Below are 22,758 nucleotides of genomic sequence, written 5' to 3'. Positions count from 1 at the left end.
GTATTATGTGCTCCCCAGTCACACCGGCCTTCTTATGCAAACCACGTATGTTTATTAATTTTTAATAAACACATTGTGATGCTGGCAGAGAGGTAGAGAGATGCCAAAGCGAGTTATGGAGAGTCTTTATTCTCCATTCAGTCAGAAACAAAAGTACAGTGTCAAGATGGCAACAAAAAAAAAAGGCACTGATGTAAACACTGTGTGGCTAACTAACAGTAAAAGTAGAGCTGAAACAGCAGGCCTCAGGTGTAACGTTATATATATATATATATATATAGCCTAATGTTAGAGATTATATCTATTAATGAAAAAGGATTAGTTAATGTAATGTAATGTAATAATCATGTTATCTATCTAATATTAATGTAATATTACTTACCTAATATTAGTTTTATTTACCTAATATTAATGTAAAATGATTACTGTTACACTTAATATTAATGTGAAATGATTACTGTAAAACTTAATGTTAATGTAAAATCATTAGTGTTATCTAATATTAATGTGAAAGCATCTGTCACCTACCTAGTATTAATGTTGTCTGCCTAATATTAATGTAAAGTCATTAGTGTACACCTAATCATTTAATTTGTTAGAAGGACCCGGTAATGTCCCCCAAAAGCAATACATTTTTTGGCATGGATGATTATTTGACTGTTGTCTCTTCCTGTCTGCAGGTGTGATGAGTATGTTACTCAACTGGACGAGATGCAGCGGCAGCTGGCGGCAGCTGAGGATGAGAAGAAGACACTGAACTCTCTACTGCGCATGGCTATTCAGCAGAAGCTGGCCCTCACCCAGCGCCTAGAAGACCTGGAGTTCGACCATGAGCAGTCCCACCGTGGCCGAGGGGGAAAGGTGGCCAAGACAAAGAGCAGCCCTCCCAAAGTAAGTGTCCAAACTACACCCACTGCACCCGTTAATCCCCCCGAACTGCTGTGCACGCCACCTTTCCTCCTCCACAACCGTACGACCAGCACTGCCCGCAGCCCAGCATCCTTGGCCGTCACACCCCTGGCATCTTCCTGGACTTCTTCAGCTCATCCATTATTTGTGGGCGAGTCCCAGTGGAAAATGTGTCCCCAGACATTAGCTTTAAACCCAAAGGCACTGTGTGTCGAGTTTTGTCATAATGCTCACAGCCGAGACTCTATTAACAACACCCCAAGTTCACCTGGTGGTCGTTCACCAGTATCTGTGTATACATCTCTTTATCGGTCACCTCTTGTGAGTACTCAACAACCATCAGCACACTCAGTGAGATTTCGGACATGCTATGCGATGGCTGAGTCTACAACTCCACATCCGCAACAGTAAGCGCTTTCCCAATCTCTTATGCCTGAGACTGAGTACATAATGCACTGGAGGACAGACTGGTTTCCACCAAGTTTATCTGACTGTATTCTGCCTGTGAAGCCATACTCAGGGATGCACTCACAAAGACTTGAGCAACATTGCTGATCTGTTTTTTGAGTCTGCACTTTGTCTTTCAGTTGGACGTCAGTATGTATTATAAGTGAATTTGTTTCCGCTATTGATTTAAAATTGGCATTCAGATCATGCTGAAAGTTCATTATGAAATTATGCAAATAAAAAAATTAAAAGGAACTATTTTCATGAGGCTTGTTTTGTTTCTGAAAGAAATAAAATTTATGTTTTGATAATGCGTTGCCAGTAGTTTCATAATTTGTTTGATCAGCTTAAATGCTGATGAAATCATTATTTCTTATGTATACTTATCTCAAATGTCTGAAAGTACAAAATTATTAGGCAAAGTGCAACACAAACAAGAACATTGGTGGCGTACTGTTGTTAGCTTGAATTAGTACAGCGACCAAACTGTGTAATGCTGATGCCCCTTCCGGCCACAATCACAATCAATGCTCAGGCTTAATCCAACACAAGTTCCATTAGCTGCTTTGCTTTATGCCATTTGGCTTTTCCCAGAGCACTTTCTATAACATATGAAATGCACCTGTGTTCATCAACAATTACCACATCTCAATGCCCACACTTGACATCAAAATGTGCAAGTTACAGTTTTTAAGCCTTAAGTTTAAACACATACATCTCTGAAGATTTCCAAGGTATTGCATATCATTCTGATTACAGACAGAGAGATCTGTGCTGCTTATTGGTGGAGCATATGGGAATGCAGCAAGTGCAGTGTGCAAACTCAGGGATGCACTGGCTTTATGTTGTAGGCTAGAAGACTGTGAAATATGGATACCTCTCATATTGGATACCTCATTTATCATGAAGTATAAGGTACCTCAGACCAAAAAGCATTTGAGGAGAGTTCTGGTCAGTGATATCCCTCGGAAGTTCTGGATTAACTCTGAATTAACCTTTTAAAATCTGAACAGCTATGACTTCAGACAGATTGTGCAGAGAGGGAAACTGAGGGGGTGTTTGTGGCAGTAGTGTGGCCAGGGTTCTCTGTGCATTACCAAGTGTGTTTCTGGAGGGTGCACTTGATTAACTTACTCTTTAGGCATGTTTGAAACTAGTCTGTTCTTCAAATGACATATTATTATATTTTACTTGGCCAGGTGAGGGTGCTGCTGTATTATGTGTTTGGCTTGTGTGAATAATGGGCCCTATTGTGTTCTAGTTTGTGTGGAAACCAGTCTGATACACTCCTGGTTGCCAAGTTCTATTTTCACATTAGGATCACATCTACCAGTAAAGTACACAAATGTAGATGGTTACCTCAGACATGTTAAAGGTGATATACATACTTTGCACAAGTTAACACAGTTCCCTGGTGTAACGTTGCCTGAGGTGCCGCAGGGCGTGGAGCAGGATGCACAGACTCTCTCGATGTGTGAAACATTTAATGACATATAACATAAAAGACTATGGTGGCACTCACACAACATTAACAATATAGACACACTTAACACTAACGATTAAGACTTTAACATTAACACAGGCTAGACAAACATGGATCTTAACATTACACTTGAGACGCTAACAAACAAACAATAACCAACGGTGAGGCACGCGCTGATGGGGGTTTAAATAGATAGAGACACACTAATACTTAACCCCGTACAGGTGCGTGCCTTCACGGGGGTGTGGCTACAAACATGAGTGAAACCCCCCCCCCCCCCCCACGTGACTTGTGGGGGCGGGGGGGTTCCAGTTTGCTCTGGTCTCAGGTGTCAGGTCTCATTCTAGTTACAACACACACACACACACACACACACTAACATACATACCTACATACTGCAAAGCTTGACCATTTGCAAAATTACAGATGGACATTTCAATAAATTTATGGCATTTAGCTGACACTTTTATCCAAAACAACTTACAATTATGACTGAACACATATTGAGAAATTAAGGGCCTTGCTCGGGGGCCCAACAGCAGCAACTTGGTGGTGGTGGGGCTTGAACCAGTAATCGTTCGATTACAATTCAAGTACCTTAACCACTGAGCTTAAGCCTAAGATGCTAATGTTGCTAAACCCTGATTACATGAGTGGAACACAACCGTAACTTTTACTGCAGCCCCGCTACATGTGGCAGAGGGGTGGCACAGGGACAGGAACAGAGTGGGGACAGGGGACAGGGTGAAATGGCCTCAGTGATTCATGGCAAGTCATAAACTTGTGAATCTATAGAATCAGCAGCAAGTAACAATCTGGAGAGATTACATCCATTCATTCATTTTACTCTCATTTTATTAACATGTTGATAAGATAAAGATCATCTTACAAGCATTCAACTAACAAACTAATAGCATTAACGTTATTGTGGATCCACATCCACATGTGGATCTACATCCATTTAGTTTTTTTTTTTACTTTCCCTTGTCTGCGGTTTTGACCTCTTTTAGAAAACTTTTCATTGCCATACAGGTTTTTGCAGACTGTACCTGGGATGTTGCCATCACAAATACTTTCATCCACTCAGCACCTCTATCCTCTGACACTGGGGTTTCATGTAGCAATGGTCTTTCCACATAATGCTAGCAGGTCCAGCACTTGGGAGAAAAGAATTACGCACCTTTGCAAAGGTAGCTAGTTCTCAAGCCATGGATGGAGATACTTGGATGGGGGGAAGTATAATTCACCTGAGCCACTGTCTGAGGTAGGAAGAGGAGCCAAATCTGAACAGCTTGTTTTAACCCATGTTTTCTTAGTTAGTGAGCCCACAAAAAAAAAAAAAAAAAACTGACTGGGTTTTTTTCATTCATGTGCACAAGGACTGAAACGTGGTTTTTCATAATTTGATCCCTTTAAACCATAGAGCAGTCACTATGTAATGGCAAGTTCATGCTGCTCTCAGACTTGTTTAAACATGCTTCTCCATAAGCAGCTAAATCATGTATTACCACCTTGAGAATTCTGGGAAGGAAGAATATCAACATTAAGAAAACAAACACTCAATGTCTCATCTCTTCACCTCACTATGACCCATTTACTGTACCTGCTCGCTCGACCCACTTACTGAACCAGCTAAAGGCTGGTTTATCTACTTCTGTGAAAACCTGCGTCTGTGTTTCTGTGAACATGTGCAAATGGGCAGGTGTCATACACAGACGTTCACATAGATGTCAGCCAAATACTCTAACGTAATGTGAATGCGTGCATAAGTGGAAAGAATCCAAAGCAGAATGTATGCGATGAAGTATGTATGCGATGAGCGATGAAGAAGAAAGTCTCACGCTCTGTACTACCTTCACCCAAGGTTTGTCCTATCTCTGTCCAAGAATTGATGCTGATTTAATTATTCTTGTAATATTTTGAGGACAGGTCGGATAAATGTGTGCAACGCTGTACCTCTTCTGAGACCCAATCCTCAAAGTGTTCCTCTAAGTCATCCTCTTAGGAGACAAGACAAAAAAAAAAAAAAAAAAGCAGCCAGACACAGAAGGATAGTGAGCGTAGTTCAGTCCTGGGTCCTGTTTTCCAAAGTTCAATTAGTGCAACAGAATTTTGATGATACTTTAAAAGTATATTCTTATTGTAATGTTTATTAAAATTTTTCTTGACTCTTGATTTATTCTTGAATATTATGCATTGACTATATAGGTTATTTTTTACTGTTTGGTGTACTATCCCCACTAACCATGTCCAGCTTTGTTGTGTTTCTTTGTTTTGTGCTTCTGTTTACCCTTATGTACCTTCACTACCATCAATGATTTATTTTTTATGTGGGCTACTTAACACAGAATATATTGTCATTAATGTTGAGGAATGTAGCTTTTCAACAACTGAGATTCAGACCTGAATCTCTGATCTTTCAGCTCTTTCTGATCTGCTAAACCCAAAACTCCACATCTTCTGGCTCACTGTTCCTCTCTGTTATTCATCCTCCAGTTTTATTTGAGTTGTACCCATCATTCAGATTCTAATAATCCACAGTACGGCACAAACATTCGCTGACTGTGTGATTGTGGGTTTAAGAAACCAAATTTTGCACTTGTTCATGTGCTCTGTCGGTGAAAGTTTTTCTCTTACAAATCCATGAGTTTCTCCATTTTCTGTCAGATCAGGCATTCCTAGTGTGTATGCCCTAGTGTGCATGTGTGTGTTACTAACTCTGACTGTCACCCCTCTGTATATCTTGTCTAATTTATCAGTCTCTTGTAGATTGTCAGCAGTCTGCTGCATCAGTACCGCCACTCTCCCCACAAGTGAAACGTGGGAAAGCATCTCCAGTTCGCAGGTAATCTTCCCTACAGAAGAACTTTCTCTCTCTTAGCTAACTCACTCTTAACTAACTCACTTAGCCAACTCTCTTAACTAACTCACCTTGGCAAGCAGTACAGTACATACTGCAGACAATTGCCCACAGCCCACATGCAAACAAGACTGTTTTTAACCCCGCCTGCTCCCAAAGTCATTTCCTTCAGCGCTGATAGGTGCTTTCTTCTGGGTCATTAAATGTATTTTTGGTTTGTCATGGATCAAGAGTATTAATGCAGCCTAAGAGCCTTGTTTAATAAACAACAGCTTCAGAGTACTAACAAAACTAACTTGTCTTGTGGTTGATATATCACTGATTTTGGACATTTTTCTTCTAAACTAATTTTACCGGGTAAGTAAATTGGAGGATTCACTTCTACAATAAATCTTTCTTGCTTTCCCTTCCAATATTGCAGTCCAAACACTGTGATCACTCTTCGAGAGGACCAGCTACCAGAGCTCAGCTCCAGGCTCTCCTGTGACCCTTTCAACTGTTTGGCACATCAATCTCATCTTCAAAGCCATTAGCCCCTCCCTACAGTCTCATCTACCCAGGCATTAGCCCCACCCGCCAAAGGCCTCTCTCCTCCTATCACTCCTTTTTGTCCATCATACTTTGACAAGAATAAAAAAAAACCAGGGGACAAAGCTTTCAAAGAAACACCCATCCAATCAGGTGCTCCTCTTTCTGTGACCTCAGAAGGACCCTCCCTCTTTTAAACTCACACTGGAGGGCCTGAACTAGGATGCACTTTTTTATTCTCCTTGAAAAAAAAAAAAAAAAATCTCTCAATGAAAAGTGTTATATAAATATTATTGACTATGGCCTATTTAACAATTTATTTATCAGTCTAGTTATTTGTTTATTGTTTTCTATTTACTTGAAAATTCTTGCACAAAAGCTTTGCTTGTTTGGTTTTATTTTTCTTTTGAAACACGTGCAGCTTTGCTGTGGATGTTAAATTTGCCTTTTTAAGAACTTCATCTCAATAATTAAAATATTGTTTGATTAAGTGCTTTAATTTGATTTGCCTGAGATTTCATGTGATTTTAATTTCTAAAATTTGCATTGAGACTGGATTGTAGCAAAGGAGGAGTGTGTTCCAGAAAGTGTTCAGAGTGTGTCCTAACTGGCCATTTAATGGTCATGTAATGTCCATGCAACGGTCAGGTAATGATCATGTAATGGTCGTAAATTATGCATAAGAAACTGGTTTGACTTTTAGACAATGAGCCAAACAAAAAGCTCCAAGTAATTCCAGAGTGTAATAAATGTAGTTTTCAGCATGTATGGACACAACCCTATATATTTTACTCTGCAGTGCTTGAGTGACAATTAATTTTGACTTAATTATGAATCTTCCCAAGGTGGTGTTTCCATTACGGTGTTAATATTGTCAAATTTAATTCAATCTGTTGTGGCTATTTACAGATTGTTTTTATTTTAATTTTGCAACACATCCTTTAAAAAGTTTATATTTTATACATGTTCTCTTTTCACTGCTGAAATAGTGGATTTGTGGGTGTGGAGTTTGACTGCTACTATAACACTGAAATAGATGATGGGCTGATTAAGATGGTGAGCCAGAGCAGGCCCTGATGGCCCTGTGCTGGATTACTGGGACACAAAGACTGCTTTTACATCTGCAAGTCCTGATGGCACCCCAAAAGGCTAGTGCAGACTTTCAAAGCTTTTGCATCATGTTCACACCAAAAAGGTTACGATGTTATTATGGGCGTCCTGAACTCCCCAGTCTGTCTGTCTTGTGCTCACTCTCCTCTATATACCCTCATGACATAAGCACAAACATAATCTGTGTACTACAATAATAGTCTGTTCATTTGGCCGTGTTGCATTGTTAAACATACCAGCAGAACTATTTTCAATACTCCCTTACAAAATGCTAATAATAGTAATAAATGGCCCCACAGTTAGTCAACTGTTAAACTTTTGATTGACTGCCACTTCCTCAGTTCATAAGTAGCTGTTGATGAAGTGGAATAATATTGAATTTTCTAATGCTCTACTGACACTCAAAAAAGAGGTTATAGGATCAATGGCCCTATTCACATGTCTTCCTAATGTGTAAGGTATCACATCTCTTAGTTTACATGGAAGGTTGTTAATCATTCTCTATAAGATGATTGGCTTCAACTTGAAATATTGTGGTTGGTTGATTTACATCTGAAGGTAACTCAAGTGATATGCACTAAACAGGACAATCAGCCTTCTTGTTTCTGGTGAAAACATAGCTGTGACAGCAGGACATTTTTTTTTTATTTTGTGTGTGTATGAGTTCAATTGTTATGACTTATCTCTGTTCATGGAATAAAATACGATATTAAGATTCAAATCTGGCTGTTGTCAATGGTGAGCCGACAGCCTGTGTGAGAAGTGCTTTAGTAAATGCTTGCACTATTCAGAGGAGAAGCCCCTACATATGAGATCTAAAGGAACATGTTAAAGGCAAAAAAAAGGCCAGCCTGGCTCAACCCTAGTAAAGTGTGAACTACTGCAGAAAATGTTGCAGTGGATTATTTTATACAGTGCAGTATTAAATAGAGTAACAATGGAGTTGCAGTGGAGCTGCAATCACAGTGCAACTTTCACAGTGACCTGGGTGATGAAGGAAGCTTCTTATGTTAAATTACACTGTGTTTATTGTTCCAATAAGATATCCTTCAGACTTCGCCTATGACGTCCGTTATAGTCTACTTGACAAACCCTGAGTTTGCATTTCCGTATCACCCCAATGTGAATCGAATATGCAAATATTATTATACATTGTTAAGGGAAACCATTTGTACTGTTTTCTGGCTGCGCCCTAACAAAAAGAAACGGGATATTTGTACCGCACTGCTGCGTCAGAAACAGGTAAGTAGCCCAGAGTGTATTACAGGGTGGTACGTTGAGCAGTCAAGGTGATCGCTGCGATAATCGGAAAACGTCTGACAGCTCTGGGAAATGGCTGAAGCGTCGAACTTTCTTTACCAACGTGAAAGTGCAGGATTAACGAACCAAGTGTAAGTAAAGTCTGTTTTGCACAACGCAAACATTGAAGTTGCTTCAAGAAATCTCCCGATTGTCTTATTTATGTATGCAGTCAGTTTCTTTCTTCTTTTTTTTTTTTTACAGCAGTGAACAGCTTTTTTCAATGCTGGATATATCGAAACAAGACATGGGCGACTTTAGGCGGGCTGCCTTCAGGAGGAAAGCGAAGACTTGCGGAGGATCCGATGAGCACCATGAAGAATGTACAGGTGATAAAGGTGAGTTTGGTAGGTTCGGTAGTTCCTGGACCGGGCAGGTGGCATCCAGGTTGTAGGTTTAGGGTTACGTGTCATTTTGAATGCTTGAATATTAACATTAACAATACAGAAATTCAGAGTTTTGTGGTTCGATGATTTCACGCTTTTTACCGTTGGCGAGCCACAAACATTTTCTACTTCTAAATCTATGCTTGTTCTAAATCCAGATATGTCAGAGTTTGACTTCGACTTTACAAGACACTTGGCCTGATTATCTACATCCTTGTGAATTGTGAAAGCATGGAACATTGACAGGGATTTTCAGTTGATTTCCATAACACGGACTAAAGGAATGGGGTTTTTTTGTACATGCAACTGTGGAGACAAGTCCCGACTGGTCATGTTTTAGTAAAGCCGCTAATTCCTGCCGCTAAACTGTTTGCACATTTCCGTAGCCTTAATGTAGTATTTGTTTATTTACTATTTAGTAGTGGGCTAGATCAGTTTGTTAATAAAGCGTAATAATTTGACAAACACGCACACTGCTGCTCTAACCTCCTACAACACTGAAATCTGCATGGCATTTAAGGCTAGCATGTGTAAACACGGGACTTGAGGGAGGACTGAGATGTTCCCGTGATGCGTGAGAAAGATTCCACTGTGAATGTGGAAACTGAACTGGTATTTTTGCCTACTCATTTTACAAACATAGGGGATAATGTTTAATGATTTCAGCCATTTGCTTTATTGACATTCCAAGGTTACGGGGCAGAGAAAACTCATGATTCGCTGCCTGTAATGTCAAAGATTGAAAATGTTTTTTTTTGTTTGTTTGGTTTGTGTGTGTGTGTGTGTGTGTGTGTGTGTGTGTGTGTGTGTGTGTGTGTGTGTGTGTGTGTGTGTGTGTGTGTGCGACTGCTTTTGAATGTTGAAGCTAAAATTTTGTCAAGCTTGTGACTCCAAGGATAGTGTGCTGCTTCATGTGCTGTTACTGTGCTTTAAAGTGTGTTCGTCTGGGTAAGAGTTTGTGTGTTGACATTGTTGTATATTGTTCTTCATTCTCCCACTAAAGCACCCTCAAACTCACCTGAAAAAAATGTATTGCTTTACTCTTTTTAAAATCACTACTATAAAATCTCTATCATATAGTACTATATCATGATTTTCCAAAGACGCCTCCCTCTTGTAGCATTAGCCTTTCCAAGCTCTGTCCCATTAAGCCTGACTACAACTTTAGAATTTCCAAATCTAAACCTTTGTCAACTTGACCCTGCTGCCGCCTCACTATTAAAACTCTGCAGTCTCCCTGTTATTTTGACTCCTATCTCACATTAACCTTTAACTTACATCTAGTCATGACACCTTGTGCTTTGAAAATAGCTAATGTCACCCAGTCAAGAAACCAGGCCTTGACAGTTCAGTTCTGGAAATTTTAGACCCATTTCTAACCTGTCCTTTGTGTCTGAGGTTCTTGAGAGCGTTGTTGCCACCCAGCCGAAAGACTGCAAACATTTAGGCAGCTCTTGCCTAGGTTCTAAATGGTCTTTTTCTCTCCTCTGATTCTGGTTCTGCATCTGTTCTTTTCCTTTTTGGCCTCCAACACGGTTAGTCATAACATTCCGTTTCTCCACTTTCCACTATTGGCCTTACTGGTATTGAGTTATCCTGATATAGGTCAACATATTTATCAGTTTAACAGATAAATTTAAATTTGTATCTATTTGGAGACACAAATTTAACACCACTACCAAGGATCTGTTCTTGGCACTTTATTATTCATCACTTACATCCTGTCCATTAGAAACATTATCTGTCATCATCACAACCTGCAATTTTTATTAATCTTTTTAACCAGGATAAATTCTCAATCAGATTAAAAATCTATTTTACAAGAGAGTCCTGGCTCTTGTAAAACTTTTACTGATTTGATGATGATATTTAAATATATCTTTACATTAATCCCATTGAATCATTTGTACCTCCCACACACCTGTATTCAGCACTGGTTGAGCACTAACGTTCTAGAATTAAATGCCAATAAAAATGAATTTCTGATTATTGTTACCAAGCCCATCATTTAAGCCATTTACTTGATACTCCAGCCAGTCCATCTGCAGCCAGAGTCCAAATACCTACTAAGAAATTTTCCAGTATTACTCTCATTCTTTACCAGTTACAATGGTTCAGAGTAAGTGCACGATAATATGCTGTTGTTAACCCTGAAAGCCCTGCATGGCCCTGCACCCACCTGTTTTTCTGAACTACTACTTCCATATATCCCATTTTGCAAACTAAGGTCATCTGATTCTGTTTTTCTAGTTGTCACTAGGTACAGACTGTCCACTATTGGTGGTTTGTACCCTCTGGAACTCCTTGCATACATCTATTTGTTCTTGCCACACACTTTCTACCAATAAAACGTATTTTATTAACTTTTAACTTTTACTTCTTGTTAGAGGTTTTTTGTAAAGTGACTTTATAGGTGGTATATAAGTCTCATGATGTTGTTGTTGTTGTTGCTGTTGTTATCAGTTAATAAATGTATTTATTTTTCTTTTCTTTGGATATACAGTTTTCCCCCAGGTTTAGATATTTGTAAATTATCTTCAAGCTTGTATCTTTGTGCTAAAACTAAAAACACAGCTACAATAATGTGACTTATTTAGAGGTGGGATGTCACCCTCGAGCACTGATACTATAGTAAAGAGCTTTCCTTTGTCTGTCTCCTGACTGAGAGCAGGAGATAATAAATACAAAGCCATTCCATCTTGATTTGAACTCTGTCTTGTATTTTACTGCTGTAAACAAGTATCTCCACATTCTGAACCCCATCCTGAATCACTCCCAAACAAGTACATCTGCATTTTGAAACCACTCCGTTAGCATATTTCAGACTATATAGCCTGGGTGATTAGCCATGTTTGTTAGACCACATCTTGGATGTCACTCTGAGTGCTCCTAAAACATTATGAATCCAGGTTGATCTCCACTCATCAATAGAAGATAAAAACAAACTACCACAACGTAGTATTGAGTAGTCTACATTTTTTCTAATTTGGTTTCCGGTCTTAACCTTTACCACGTAAAGTGATGATTTTTCTTACACCACTGACTCACACCGGTTCAGATATTGCCCAGGTCAGCAAGGTCTGTGTCTGTGGCAGTCTGATGAAAAGTGGGCTACTGGAATGCCTAAGAGTCTCTTTGTGTGTGTGTGTGTGTGTGTGTGTGTGTGTGTGTGTGTGCCCCTTTAGATTTTTATTCATAATACATTTTTAATTTATTTCCATGTTGTAGATTGGTTCTCATAATGTACTGGAATTTGGAAAACCCAGAACTGTCTGAGTACTGCAAAAACTGAATGACTATATAAGGGCAAGGTTAATTTGCTCTCTGAGCTGCTGAGTGGTTGTTTGATGTTTCCAGGCTGAGATATGAAGCAGAGACTGTGATTGGCTGGTGAAGACAAGCCCTGGCTTGTAGTAAATAATGTAATCAAAGAGGGAGTGGAGTGTGTACTGTAGGAAGGGTGAACCTGATCCACATTTCCTTCCCTTACCAAGCACACACACATTCAATGGCGATTGATATCAACCATTGCAAACACACACAAACATGCACACAAACAAACAATTTTTTTTACAGTACATTTTTTTAAAATAACACATACACAGCAGCTAAATTCTTGGGTTAGATTTTCATTTAATGATATATACGTGGCAGCAAATGGCTGTAGAACTGTTTTGTATTTGTCCATATGTAGAAGCCACTGACCAATGACTTTAAAGTCCTTTCTTCATGCAGACAATCAGTGCTTTGTGCTCCAACCAAACATGTTCTCTTCCTCTGCTCAGCAACTGTCACACTCACTTCCTGTCTCTGTTTCTGAGTCCTGTAATAAGCACTGTTTACTTTTCATTTATTAAGGGAGGATACTCAATTAATAGTAAGCAGCACATATAAACATAATACATTAAACATAATAAATTATAGGATATAATTTGTTGGCGTCGAATGTGTTGTGGTCAAATGAGGCCTTTGGGTTGGAGAAATATCACTTTTCCTTAGTAGCTAGGCCTAAGAAGCAGTTTTCTACATACAATATTTTAGGTCGAAACCTGTCATTTCTCATTAAAATAGCCTTTTTAGGCTTTGTTAAATTGATTTCAGGTAGACAGAATTTGCCACAAAAGCAAAGGCCTCATTCTGTATTTTTCTGCTCCAGCGCACCTGTTGCTGCTCAGGTCCAGGTCAGGACGGGCTCTGCGATTTGTGCAGGTCTGCAGCTGGATCCTTGATCTGCTGCTGCTCCTTTTTGCTAATGATTACATACTAATATTTTTGCTTACAGATTGATTCTATCTGTAGTGTACATATTTATGTGAAAATACCTGCAGTACATAATCAGTGGTCAACCAATATGGATTTTTAAGGGCTGATGCCAATATTTATAGAGCAGTGCGACTGGTGGCCAATATATAAGGCTGATATCACAACTGATAAAATACAGTTTTAATTAATAATAGTAAATGAGACACAAAATTGCTGAACTTAAATTAACAGTCATTTAACTATAAAGATTAATACTAAGCTATTGCTTAGTTATTGTCTGTTTGTACTCTGTCTGCAGTGCACTTATTTTAAATATAAAAAAGTGTATCAACTAAAGGAATGTCTACAAGTAATACAAAACAGCAGGGTGCATGAAAGTTATAGTACAGGGCCCTAGCCAACCTTTTCACCATGTTCCCACAACTGTCCTGAAGCATAATTTTGTTTAGATTTGTTGACAGGCTTGGTTACAATGCAAATAGCCAATCTAAGCGATCAAACAAATGAAAAAGAAAACAAAACAAAACAAAACTTTGTTTGCACAGCCTGCTCATATTGTCTAACAAGTGACTACAGGTGACAATAGTGTGATAGAGCGGACATTCTGTCTTTTGTATAGTTAAGCTAATTATTCTAAACTGGTGTACACAGAGTGCAGAAACTGTATGTTAGCTAGAAAGCCATAATGTTCATGCCCCAAACGTTGGCAAGTCTATAACACTAGCTTTCAGAGACCTGTTGACATAAGCCAACAAGTTAAATCTTATATTAGCAAATACAACTGACTACAACTAAAATATGGTTTCTTAGATGGCACAAGGGGGCACTCTAACATTGCTCCACAGCAGCTAAATGGACAAGGCAGCCTGCATTGTGCCTTTAGGCATTTTGTGATTATTGTTCTCGTGAGCGCAGATATGCCGATTATCTTAAAATGGCATTATTTGGACTCCTATATATATAATAACTGTTTTGTCATTTATTAAAAGCTAATCTTAGAATTGTGGTTACATTTTTCATGGGTGATTTGTCCAAGGTGAAATTGTCTGTGTTTTGTTTTTTTTTTTGAAAGGGTGAAGTTTTGGGGGGGGGGGGGGGGGGGCTTAAGTGGCTTGGTCTGTCAGTGAGGGTTCACAAGTCCTTTAAAGATAACACTGAGATTTCAGGAGCATCCTGGGTGGAGAGGTGACTCTGACACCTCTGAATGAGAGAGGGATGCAAGTAAACAAAAAAGAGTCAACGTATAAGACACTGGGGAGAGAGTGCAGCAACTGGGGATTAAGTCAGACATTTATTATTCACAATTTAATCCACTTTAGGTTTTCTTTTGTCAAACAGGCCGGCTGTCTTCAACCCTGGCAGCACGTGACTTTCAACTGACAGATGGATGTTAAGGGATCTTTTGCAACCCAAACATTCACTTGGAGCTTCAGAATGCAGTTTCACGGTAGAACCAGTAAAAGCTTGCTGTACTGTAACCTCCTCCCTCCACCGACAGCGGCTCCTCCTGTGGCTCTTCCTGTGGAGGAACCTAGCTCTGGTTCCTAACGCTGCACCTAACCTCAACCTTCTGGCTTTCCTGGAGCTCTCCTGTGCTAGTTGTCTGAGCAGGGGGACAGGTCGCCTACTTGCCTCAGCCAAGTGCCTGCTGCTCCCACGGTTCTCCGTCTGAAACCTCCATGGCTGAGCTGCATACCTTTTGAGAGATTGGTGCCGTAAAACTGCTTCCAATGTGTAAAGAGCAATTCCTGACCTCAGGATTGTCTTAAAAGTAAAGGATAGTTGTGAGTACTGCTCTTTCAGCCTGAGTGAACCAATAAAGGTCAGCTCCGAGGTGGGCAGAATCTAGCATCATGTGCTGGGAAATTATAAACATCGTTCTGAAACAGGAATTTTTGACTAAACCTTTTTGCTAAAATATCTCATATTTGTTGAACCTCCTATGATATTCATGAAGTATGAGGATTGTACTGGATTATCTCAGAAATTGGGCTTCTCTTGTGAGGTGAGTGAGGGAGGGAGGGGTCACACTGAGGAAGTGCGATATTTTTGCTCCCCATTCATCTGCAGGAAGACAAGCTCTTGCACACTTTCTCCTGCCCTTGTTGTTGTCCCTGTGATTCAGTTCACCTCCTTCCTCGGCCTGTGTTCCTCTCTGGCTCCAAGTTCACGCTTTTCACTGAGATTGTGCCAATGGCCAGTGATGGACTGTCTGGGTGCGAACCTCAGGAGGTCTTGTCTGCGCCGCTCTGCCTCTGGTAGGTGACCGATGATGTTCAATACCATGGCTACAATAGTGCCGTTTACCGTGACCTTCCGACTGAAAAGGGCTGAGATCACCTGTCATAGACTGGAATCCTCAAAAGAAGAGCCAGGGTATGACCAAAGCAACACCTTTTTGCTGCTATAATATAATCATAAATGTTGGCGTGCTAGAACTGAAAATAGCTGCATACTCTCAAGCCATCGTGTAGCTGTAGTTCACCATGGGCGGTGGACTGAGAACAATGAGGCGGCATCAGAAGTATTGTTTTGGGAGATCTAAAGGTAAAGACTGACTTCCATCACTACTCATGATAAAGTGACTATGGTGCGACTGAGTTTCTTGTGTGTTTTCTGCATTGTATACAGATGCTTACTGTTCTAAACCATCCATAATCTTGTCAGATTTCTCCTGATTCAGTTTGTTTTCCCACAGATGGACTTTTGAGTGAATTTATGTATTGTACTTAACCGATCAAATCTAAATCAGATCATTTTTGTCACATGAAAAAATTAAGTGCATTCTACTTACATTCTAGCAATATTTTCACAATATATATTTGTGAATATACTATGTAAATCTTTTTTTTTTTTAAGTTAAAATATATATGTTCAAAAGTACAAAAGGTATAAAGGGTACAGACATTACATACATAGTGTCACATATCATGTATTCATCATAGAGACTGTTACCATTAGAGTTCAAACCCTGAAAAGACTATATTAACTGTATATGAGACAGTACAGAATGAGTGGGGTGGCAGTAGTAGTATAGTGTCATTATATGATATATAGTAGTACTTAACCTGTTTTACATGACATTGTCTCTAAAGTGCAGAGTAATTGAGGTCACATGGTGGAGAGAGTTGGATTGTCCATTTGAGTGCTGGTATATGAGAATGCAGGCCATGGAATAATACTGGCTGTTCAGCGGCCTCGTGGCCTGCAGAAAGTGTCCTTGAACCGCTCTGGTTCTACTTTGTATGTTTCTAAACTGGATGGCAGCAGTGAGAACCTACTGTGTGTTGGGTGGGTGGGATCTCTTGTACCACTTATCTTCAACCAGCATTTAGTGTACAGCTCCAGGGATGATGTTAAACCCCAGTGATGCATGTACAAAATGACTTGTGATGTGGGAGTTCCTGCCAACCCTCGAAACCGTCAGAGGGAGAAGAGACACTGTTGTACCTTCTTCACCACATAATCGGTGTGAGTTGTGCCATGTGAGGTCCACTGTGTACACTGAGAAATCTGAATCTGCTGACCCTCTCTACCATAGTCCCATAGATTGTAAAGGGCATGTGCTCTTGCTTCTACCTCCTGAAGTCCTCTATTAGCTTCCTGGACTTGTTAACATTAAGTGAGAAGTTAGTCATTAGCTGAGCCATCGCCACAGTCCTTCAGTCTGATCCTTCAGTTTAATCATACAAATGGTCACCACTGGTACTTCTTTGGTGAGCAAATTGTGACTAAGACTACACTGGAAAATAGCTTGCAAATTTTTTAGGGTGTATTTAGGGTTGGCTTTTGCCTGAGCAAGGCCCTTTACCCACAGTTGCTCCTGTCTATGTCCAGGCTGCCTGGCAATATCCTAGCCTGCTGGTGTTGATGGCTTAACAGTGGTATTCTGTACCTCTGTTCTACTATGTTAGTGAGTGTTTATAGTGTAGGTGGTACAGCTGCACACCCCATTCCCTTCATTCCAGGAAGGAAAAGGTGGGGTTCTCTCCTGTAGCTCAGCCCAGTTTTAGGCAAACCTATTGTGTAGATATGCCAGAATGTGGCTTGTGACAGAATGCACTTTTAATAAAATCCCATGTCCGTTTTTAGCCTGAAGTATATTAAACACAAACACAATATTACTCTGTTCAGTTGTTTAAGACTTTGGTTTTGTGATGTGATTAGAGTTTGGGTGGATAGTTTGGTTAACCAGAAATGCAGTGGGCCTAAGGACCTGGGAGTAAACTGAGGCTTTTCAGACTGCTTTGTTCGGTTTTAATGCTCTGCCCTGAAACCTACAAAGCAGCACTGGGGTTCTGAATATCATGCACTTGCACACTTACACACTTGTGTACACACACTTGCACACATGCAAAATAACCTTAAACATTTTACTTGTTAATATAATTTGCCCACATAATATAATTTGCTCAAATAAATTCTTTGTGTTTTTTCAGGACTTCAGAAGACCTTCAAGCTTAAAAACTCTCAAATAAATTGTAGCAAATTACACTGGTACTCCAGCAGGGGGCAGAGTTACTTTGTGGTCAGACAGCAATGTTGTCAGATTTTTCAGTTATTTCCTTAACAGTTGGTTCACCACCAAAAAAAATAGGTGGTCTTTGTGTGTGGAGGCACTTGCAGGTCTTATGTGTGCAAGTGCAATGTGATCATGAGTGTTCTCAGTAAATGTTTCCTCATTAACAGTTGCACCATCTTTAGACAAGCAATGCTCTTGGCTCTGCTGTTTTCCACTGGATTTGGGTATGTTGATTTTTAATGGGCAGCATTGGCTGCCCATAGGGAACATTTTAATTCTTTTTTTTTTATCCTCAACGAAGCCAGGTCTGTCTAACAGGCCTGCAGAATTCATCCTCTCACCGACACAGATCTATATGAAGCAGGTGGCACTGAGCACACGTTAACGGTAGGCCAGTGTGGGTTTACATATAAAAAGCTTTTAAATGTGGTTGCTTAGAAAGTATGTTGGAGGAGGGCGGGACACCAAAATACACTGTTGAGCTTTCTGGAGGTGCCGTGACCTTAACTGAGCGAAATGCAGATGAAAGGAGGTGCCTACCTGATGACCCCCATGAATGGCTTGCAATGTTGTTGTTTCTGTGAATTGAGTGGGCTGGGCTCTTTGTGAAACTCCAGTGGCGTGGCACAGGAAATTCAATGTGTGTACCTTGCATGTTTATATGTGTGTGGGGGAGAAGGGAGGTCATCAGTCTACAACTTTCAGTTATTCAAACCCTCAGTGTCTTAAGTGCATTGTCAGTATGTGCGACAGTTACTGACATTAAACATGATCACACACTGGCTCTTACCACTCTAATTGCATCATACACTGGCACTGAACTGTATCAAACTTTGAACTTTCTTTTATTTTTTCACAAATCATGTTCATGTGAGAGATCGAGTATGTGTGCTTTATTACTGTGTGCACATGTTCACAGTATATTCAGTGTTTCTGAAACACCTCCTCTGTCTCTGGATAGTGATGGCTGCAGGACTGAAATCCATCACTCTCCAAGGCCTCATTTGATTTGTGGAGTGAGAAATGTCTGCAAATGTCATGTGCCAAACATTACACTGGCTAGTGTATAGGGCACATTAAAGCTCTGGAAGGGAACTTGTTCTCAGCCATTTCTGAAAAATGTGTGGAGAGTGACACTGTATAAAATGGCCCAGAGGACACAGTGACAGAGAAACTGGACTCATTAATGCAGTGCAGCTGGAGGACCTTGGCCTACTCAGTTCTGTTAAATTGTGCTGTGTGCTACGGGGGGCTGTGTGTAATGGGGTTCATTGGAGTTTTCTGTACACCTGTGTGCGAGGGCGTGTTTTGTTTTGTTTGTGTGTGTGTGTGTGTGTGTGTGTGTGTGTGTGTGTGTGTGTGTGTGTGTGTGTGTGTTAAAAATGGAGAAATCCAGGCCATTGCTGTCACCCCAGGCTGCTTTTCTAGTTCTGGGTCATGGTAGAGTCTGGGAATCCTCATCCAGAACACCAGGCAGCATTTTAGAAATCCCTCAAACATCTCTCTGTGCAAGCCAAATATAAAGAACACAAAAGCCATGTGGCTGAGTTGTCACTAAAGTTTATGATAAAATAAATTAAATTAACATTTAATAATGCAAACAAAAATAAAAGAAACAAAAAAGTTTATTTTGGTTGCAATGTTAAATATAATAAACTCTTGGCCTGGCTGTGTGGGCTTGACTTGTTACTGTTACTTATTACTGTTGAGTTGAGCTATTAACTTACTACAGTTGATTTAGTTACCCACGTCTAGTGGGAGATGTACAAGTGGAAGGTGTAATATGTATAATTACACATGATCTCAATCTCTGTCACGGTGGTTGCCGTGCATTAGATACCTTTGGTTTCGGCAAGTAAAGCATGAGAATTGTGGCGGTGGCTCCTTAATGTTGCCAACAGCATGTCCTCTCTCTACTCCATTGCTCTTTCCTTCTCCCCCACTGCTTCATCTGCCTTCCCCCATCCCCCCCTTTAATCCCTGGGGTCCCTGTCACATGCTCTGGAACTGCTCAGTCATGCTCATTTGTATGCTGTCCTCAACGACAGACGCACTTCATAGCCCACAGCCGCCCAGCACAGAAGCAGTCAAAGACACTCTTATCAGGTCCTATGTCCATCCACACACTCTGCGTCAGCTCTCTTAACTCCTCCCAGACCCATGCCCAGGCTCCTCCCCCCCCCCGGCAGAAGGAGCAGATGAGAGCTTTGGGTTTCCTCCCTGTTGCCTCCAGCAGCACAATAGAGCTGATTGTTCATGTGACATGGGCACACACACACTCATAGACAGACAGATATACACACACACACACACGCACACACACACACACGCACACACACACACACACACACACACACACATACACACACACACACTGATGCACAGAGAAAGAGGGATTGATGCAAGAAAACAGTGAGTGGTGTTCCCTTGCCATATGCTCTCTCTCCACTGGAATGTGATTATCTTCATGGGTTACAGACCGAAAACAGCGAGACTGGGGGGGGGGGGGGTCTATGGCTGGAGAGGGTGAGGGGAAACAGAGGCAGAGAGATGTGAGGTTGACTGAGTGAGTGAGAGCGCAAGGGGGAGGGAGGAAGCATGAGAGTGTGAGCACGGCAGTACAGAGAGCTTTCGCCACGAAGCTGCCATCATTTTACTCTGCCGTGACTCTCTGGATAAGGACAGCAAACCCAGCACTCTGGGGACCTGCAGAGTAAAGCCACCTCTCTCTCTCGTCCACATGCTCCTGGCTGTGCTCGTCATGAGACAAGGACGCGTCAGGTCAGTGTGCCACCTTCTCCACTCCTCCCATCTCAGCGGCGGCTGTGTGATCGAGCAGAGCAGGGACTGGTGTCCGGTCGGTGTGGTTAGGGCTGTCTCCGAAAGACACTCACAACTTCTGGAGGTCACACTGGTTTTGTATTGTGCCCTAATACAGAGGGTGGTTTGTGGTTTGCTCAGTGTGAGGTCCAGGTTGATATGCTGATAACAAAGGGATGAGCAGCTCTTGGAACACCACAGACTGCACACCACAGACTACACAGGCAGCAGGAAGGGTGCTGTACGAGAGGCAGTGTCAGCTGAAGGAGAGTCAGCACGAGCTGTAGAGTCAGCGTGAGCTGTAGAGTCAGCGTGAGCTGTAGGAGTGTAAGCGTAGAAAGCATGAAGCAGTGTGAGCTGCAGTGTGAGCTATAAATGTGAGGTGTAGGTGAGGGAGCGTGAGCTGCAATGTAGGCTGTAGGAGAGGCAGTGTGAACTGTAGGGGAGTCAGCCTCAGGTGAGGAAGAGTCAGCCTCAGGTGGTGGAGAGTCAGCCTCAGGTGGTGGAGAGGCAGAGGGAGCTATAATGTGAGCTGTAGGAGAGGCGGTATAAAATGTAGGAAATGCAATGTGAGTTGTAGGAGAGGCAGTGTGAGCTACAGTATGAGCTGTAGTGTGATCTATACGAGAGGCAGTGTAAAATGTAGGAAAAGCAGTGTGAGCTATAGGAGAGGCAATGTGAGGTATAATGCAAGCTGTAAGAGAGGCAGTATGAACTGTGGGAGAGGCAGTGAGCTATAGTGTGAGGTGTCAGAGAGGCACTGTGAACTGAGGTAGAGGCAATGTGAGCTATAGTGTGAGCTGTAAGAGAGGCAGTGTGAACTGTGGGAGAGGCAGTGTGAGCTATAGTGTGAGCTGTAAGAGAGGCAGTGTGAGCTATAGTATGAGCTGTAAGAGAGGCAGTGTGAGCTATAGTGCAAGCTGTAAGAGAGGCAGTGTGAACTATAGTATGAGCTGTAAGAGGGAGTGTGAACTGTGGGAGAGGTAATGTGAGCTATAGTGTGAGCTGTAAGAGAGGCAGTGTGAGCTATAGTATGAGCTGTAAGAGGGAGTGTGAACTGTGGGAGAGGCAGTGTGAGCTATAGTGTGAGCTGTAAGAGAGGCAGTGTGAGCTATAGTGCAAGCTGTAAGAGAGGCAGTGTGAACTATGGGAGAGGCAGTGTGAGCTATAGTGAATGGTTATGATCTTTCGTGATAGACTTGTTGTTGTCTGACTGCGTAAGTGTGTGCTGAGAACTGCAAGGACATAGCCGTGCTTTCTCTGTCAGATCAGAGCGTCTATAAAGCAAGTTACTTATTAATGTGCAAAATGACACACACTCTGATAGCTAGACCACTAAACACTGGCTTGTGTGGTTGTGAGTATGTGCCTGTATATGCATGCCTGTGTGTGGCTGTTGTATTGTGCAGGGAGTCACAGAATGATACCTTTGTATGTTTTGTCTGTCGCCAGTGATTCACTGTCAACACTTAATCATCAACATGGTTTGCATGGACATATTCTAACCCTGCAGTCACCACTTAGTCATCTGCATGTTTTGCATAGAATTTACAGATTTTTTTTTTGCTAGATTTCTAGATTTTTTTCTAGATTTTCTAGATAGATATTTACACATGCGCATCACGGTGAGGAAGTATGGTCTCATGCAGCCGGAACTGCCCTGGCTTTATCTCGCCAGTTGGCAGAATTATGTGTGTTTGTTTATGCAGCAAAACAGAGGTGTGTGGTGGTCCTGTTCAGAATGTTGAGGAAGAATGATACTGATACTGACTAGCATTTTTGTTCTTAACAACTGTAAAGGGTTATAAAAAGCAGAAGTTGGATTGTGGATGGAAAGCAAAAAGATTAAAAAAAAGGAAGAAGTGTGTTTAGAGAACGAAACATACAGCAAAAGTGACCTCCCTCCTCCTCTCTCTATGTCTCTTTCACTCCCTTTCTATCTCTCTCCTTTTCTATCTCCGAGAGCTCTGCTCATTTCAGGAAAAAAAAGCCTCAATATGTGCATGAAGATTTGGTTTAAATTGTAAATTGTTTCTAATATGTGGATGAAGACTTTCTCTTACATGCACTAGTACACACGCCTAAACTGTTCTTGAAATCAGCATATGGCAAAACTACTTCCTTTTCAACT

At 41.1% G+C, this 22,758-nt stretch overlaps 2 protein-coding genes across 13 annotated transcripts in view; both read left to right on the top strand.

Annotated features, from left to right (window-relative positions):
• bicd1a (bicaudal D homolog 1a) overlaps positions 1–8,058 on the top strand; it is a 35,995-nt gene extending 27,937 nt beyond the window's left edge. The window contains exons 7-9 of one of the 3 annotated variants that reach the window (XM_026999598.3): positions 681–891; positions 5,599–5,684; positions 6,121–8,058. In XM_026999598.3, the coding sequence (XP_026855399.2) occupies positions 681–891; positions 5,599–5,684; positions 6,121–6,232 (409 nt within the window). In that variant the 3' untranslated portion in view covers positions 6,233–8,058. Of the gene's footprint in view, positions 1–680; positions 1,668–5,598; positions 5,685–6,120 lie in introns of those variants that run through there. The other 2 variants (XM_026999599.3, XM_026999597.3) reach the window with 2 other exon arrangements.
• Positions 8,059–8,503: 445 nt separating this feature from the next.
• fgd4a (FYVE, RhoGEF and PH domain containing 4a) overlaps positions 8,504–22,758 on the top strand; it is a 45,878-nt gene continuing 31,623 nt past the window's right edge. For 2 of the 10 annotated variants that reach the window (XM_081715252.1, XM_026999610.3), the window contains exons 1-2: positions 8,504–8,728; positions 8,841–8,974. In XM_081715252.1, coding sequence (XP_081571378.1) covers positions 8,670–8,728; positions 8,841–8,974 — 193 coding nt within the window. In that variant the 5' untranslated portion in view covers positions 8,504–8,669. Of the gene's footprint in view, positions 8,729–8,840; positions 8,975–15,411; positions 15,544–15,566; positions 15,833–17,968; positions 18,195–20,370; positions 20,589–22,758 lie in introns of those variants that run through there. The other 8 variants (XM_081715256.1, XM_081715255.1, XM_081715251.1 and 5 more) reach the window with 7 other exon arrangements.

Source organism: Electrophorus electricus, chromosome 6 (assembly GCF_041902795.1).
Source record: "Electrophorus electricus isolate QZ-2024a chromosome 6, ASM4190279v1, whole genome shotgun sequence".
In the NCBI taxonomy this organism is placed as follows: domain Eukaryota; kingdom Metazoa; phylum Chordata; class Actinopteri; order Gymnotiformes; family Gymnotidae; genus Electrophorus; species Electrophorus electricus.
Note: the sequence above shows the minus strand (reverse complement) of the source record. Positions and strands in the feature narration are given on the sequence as shown.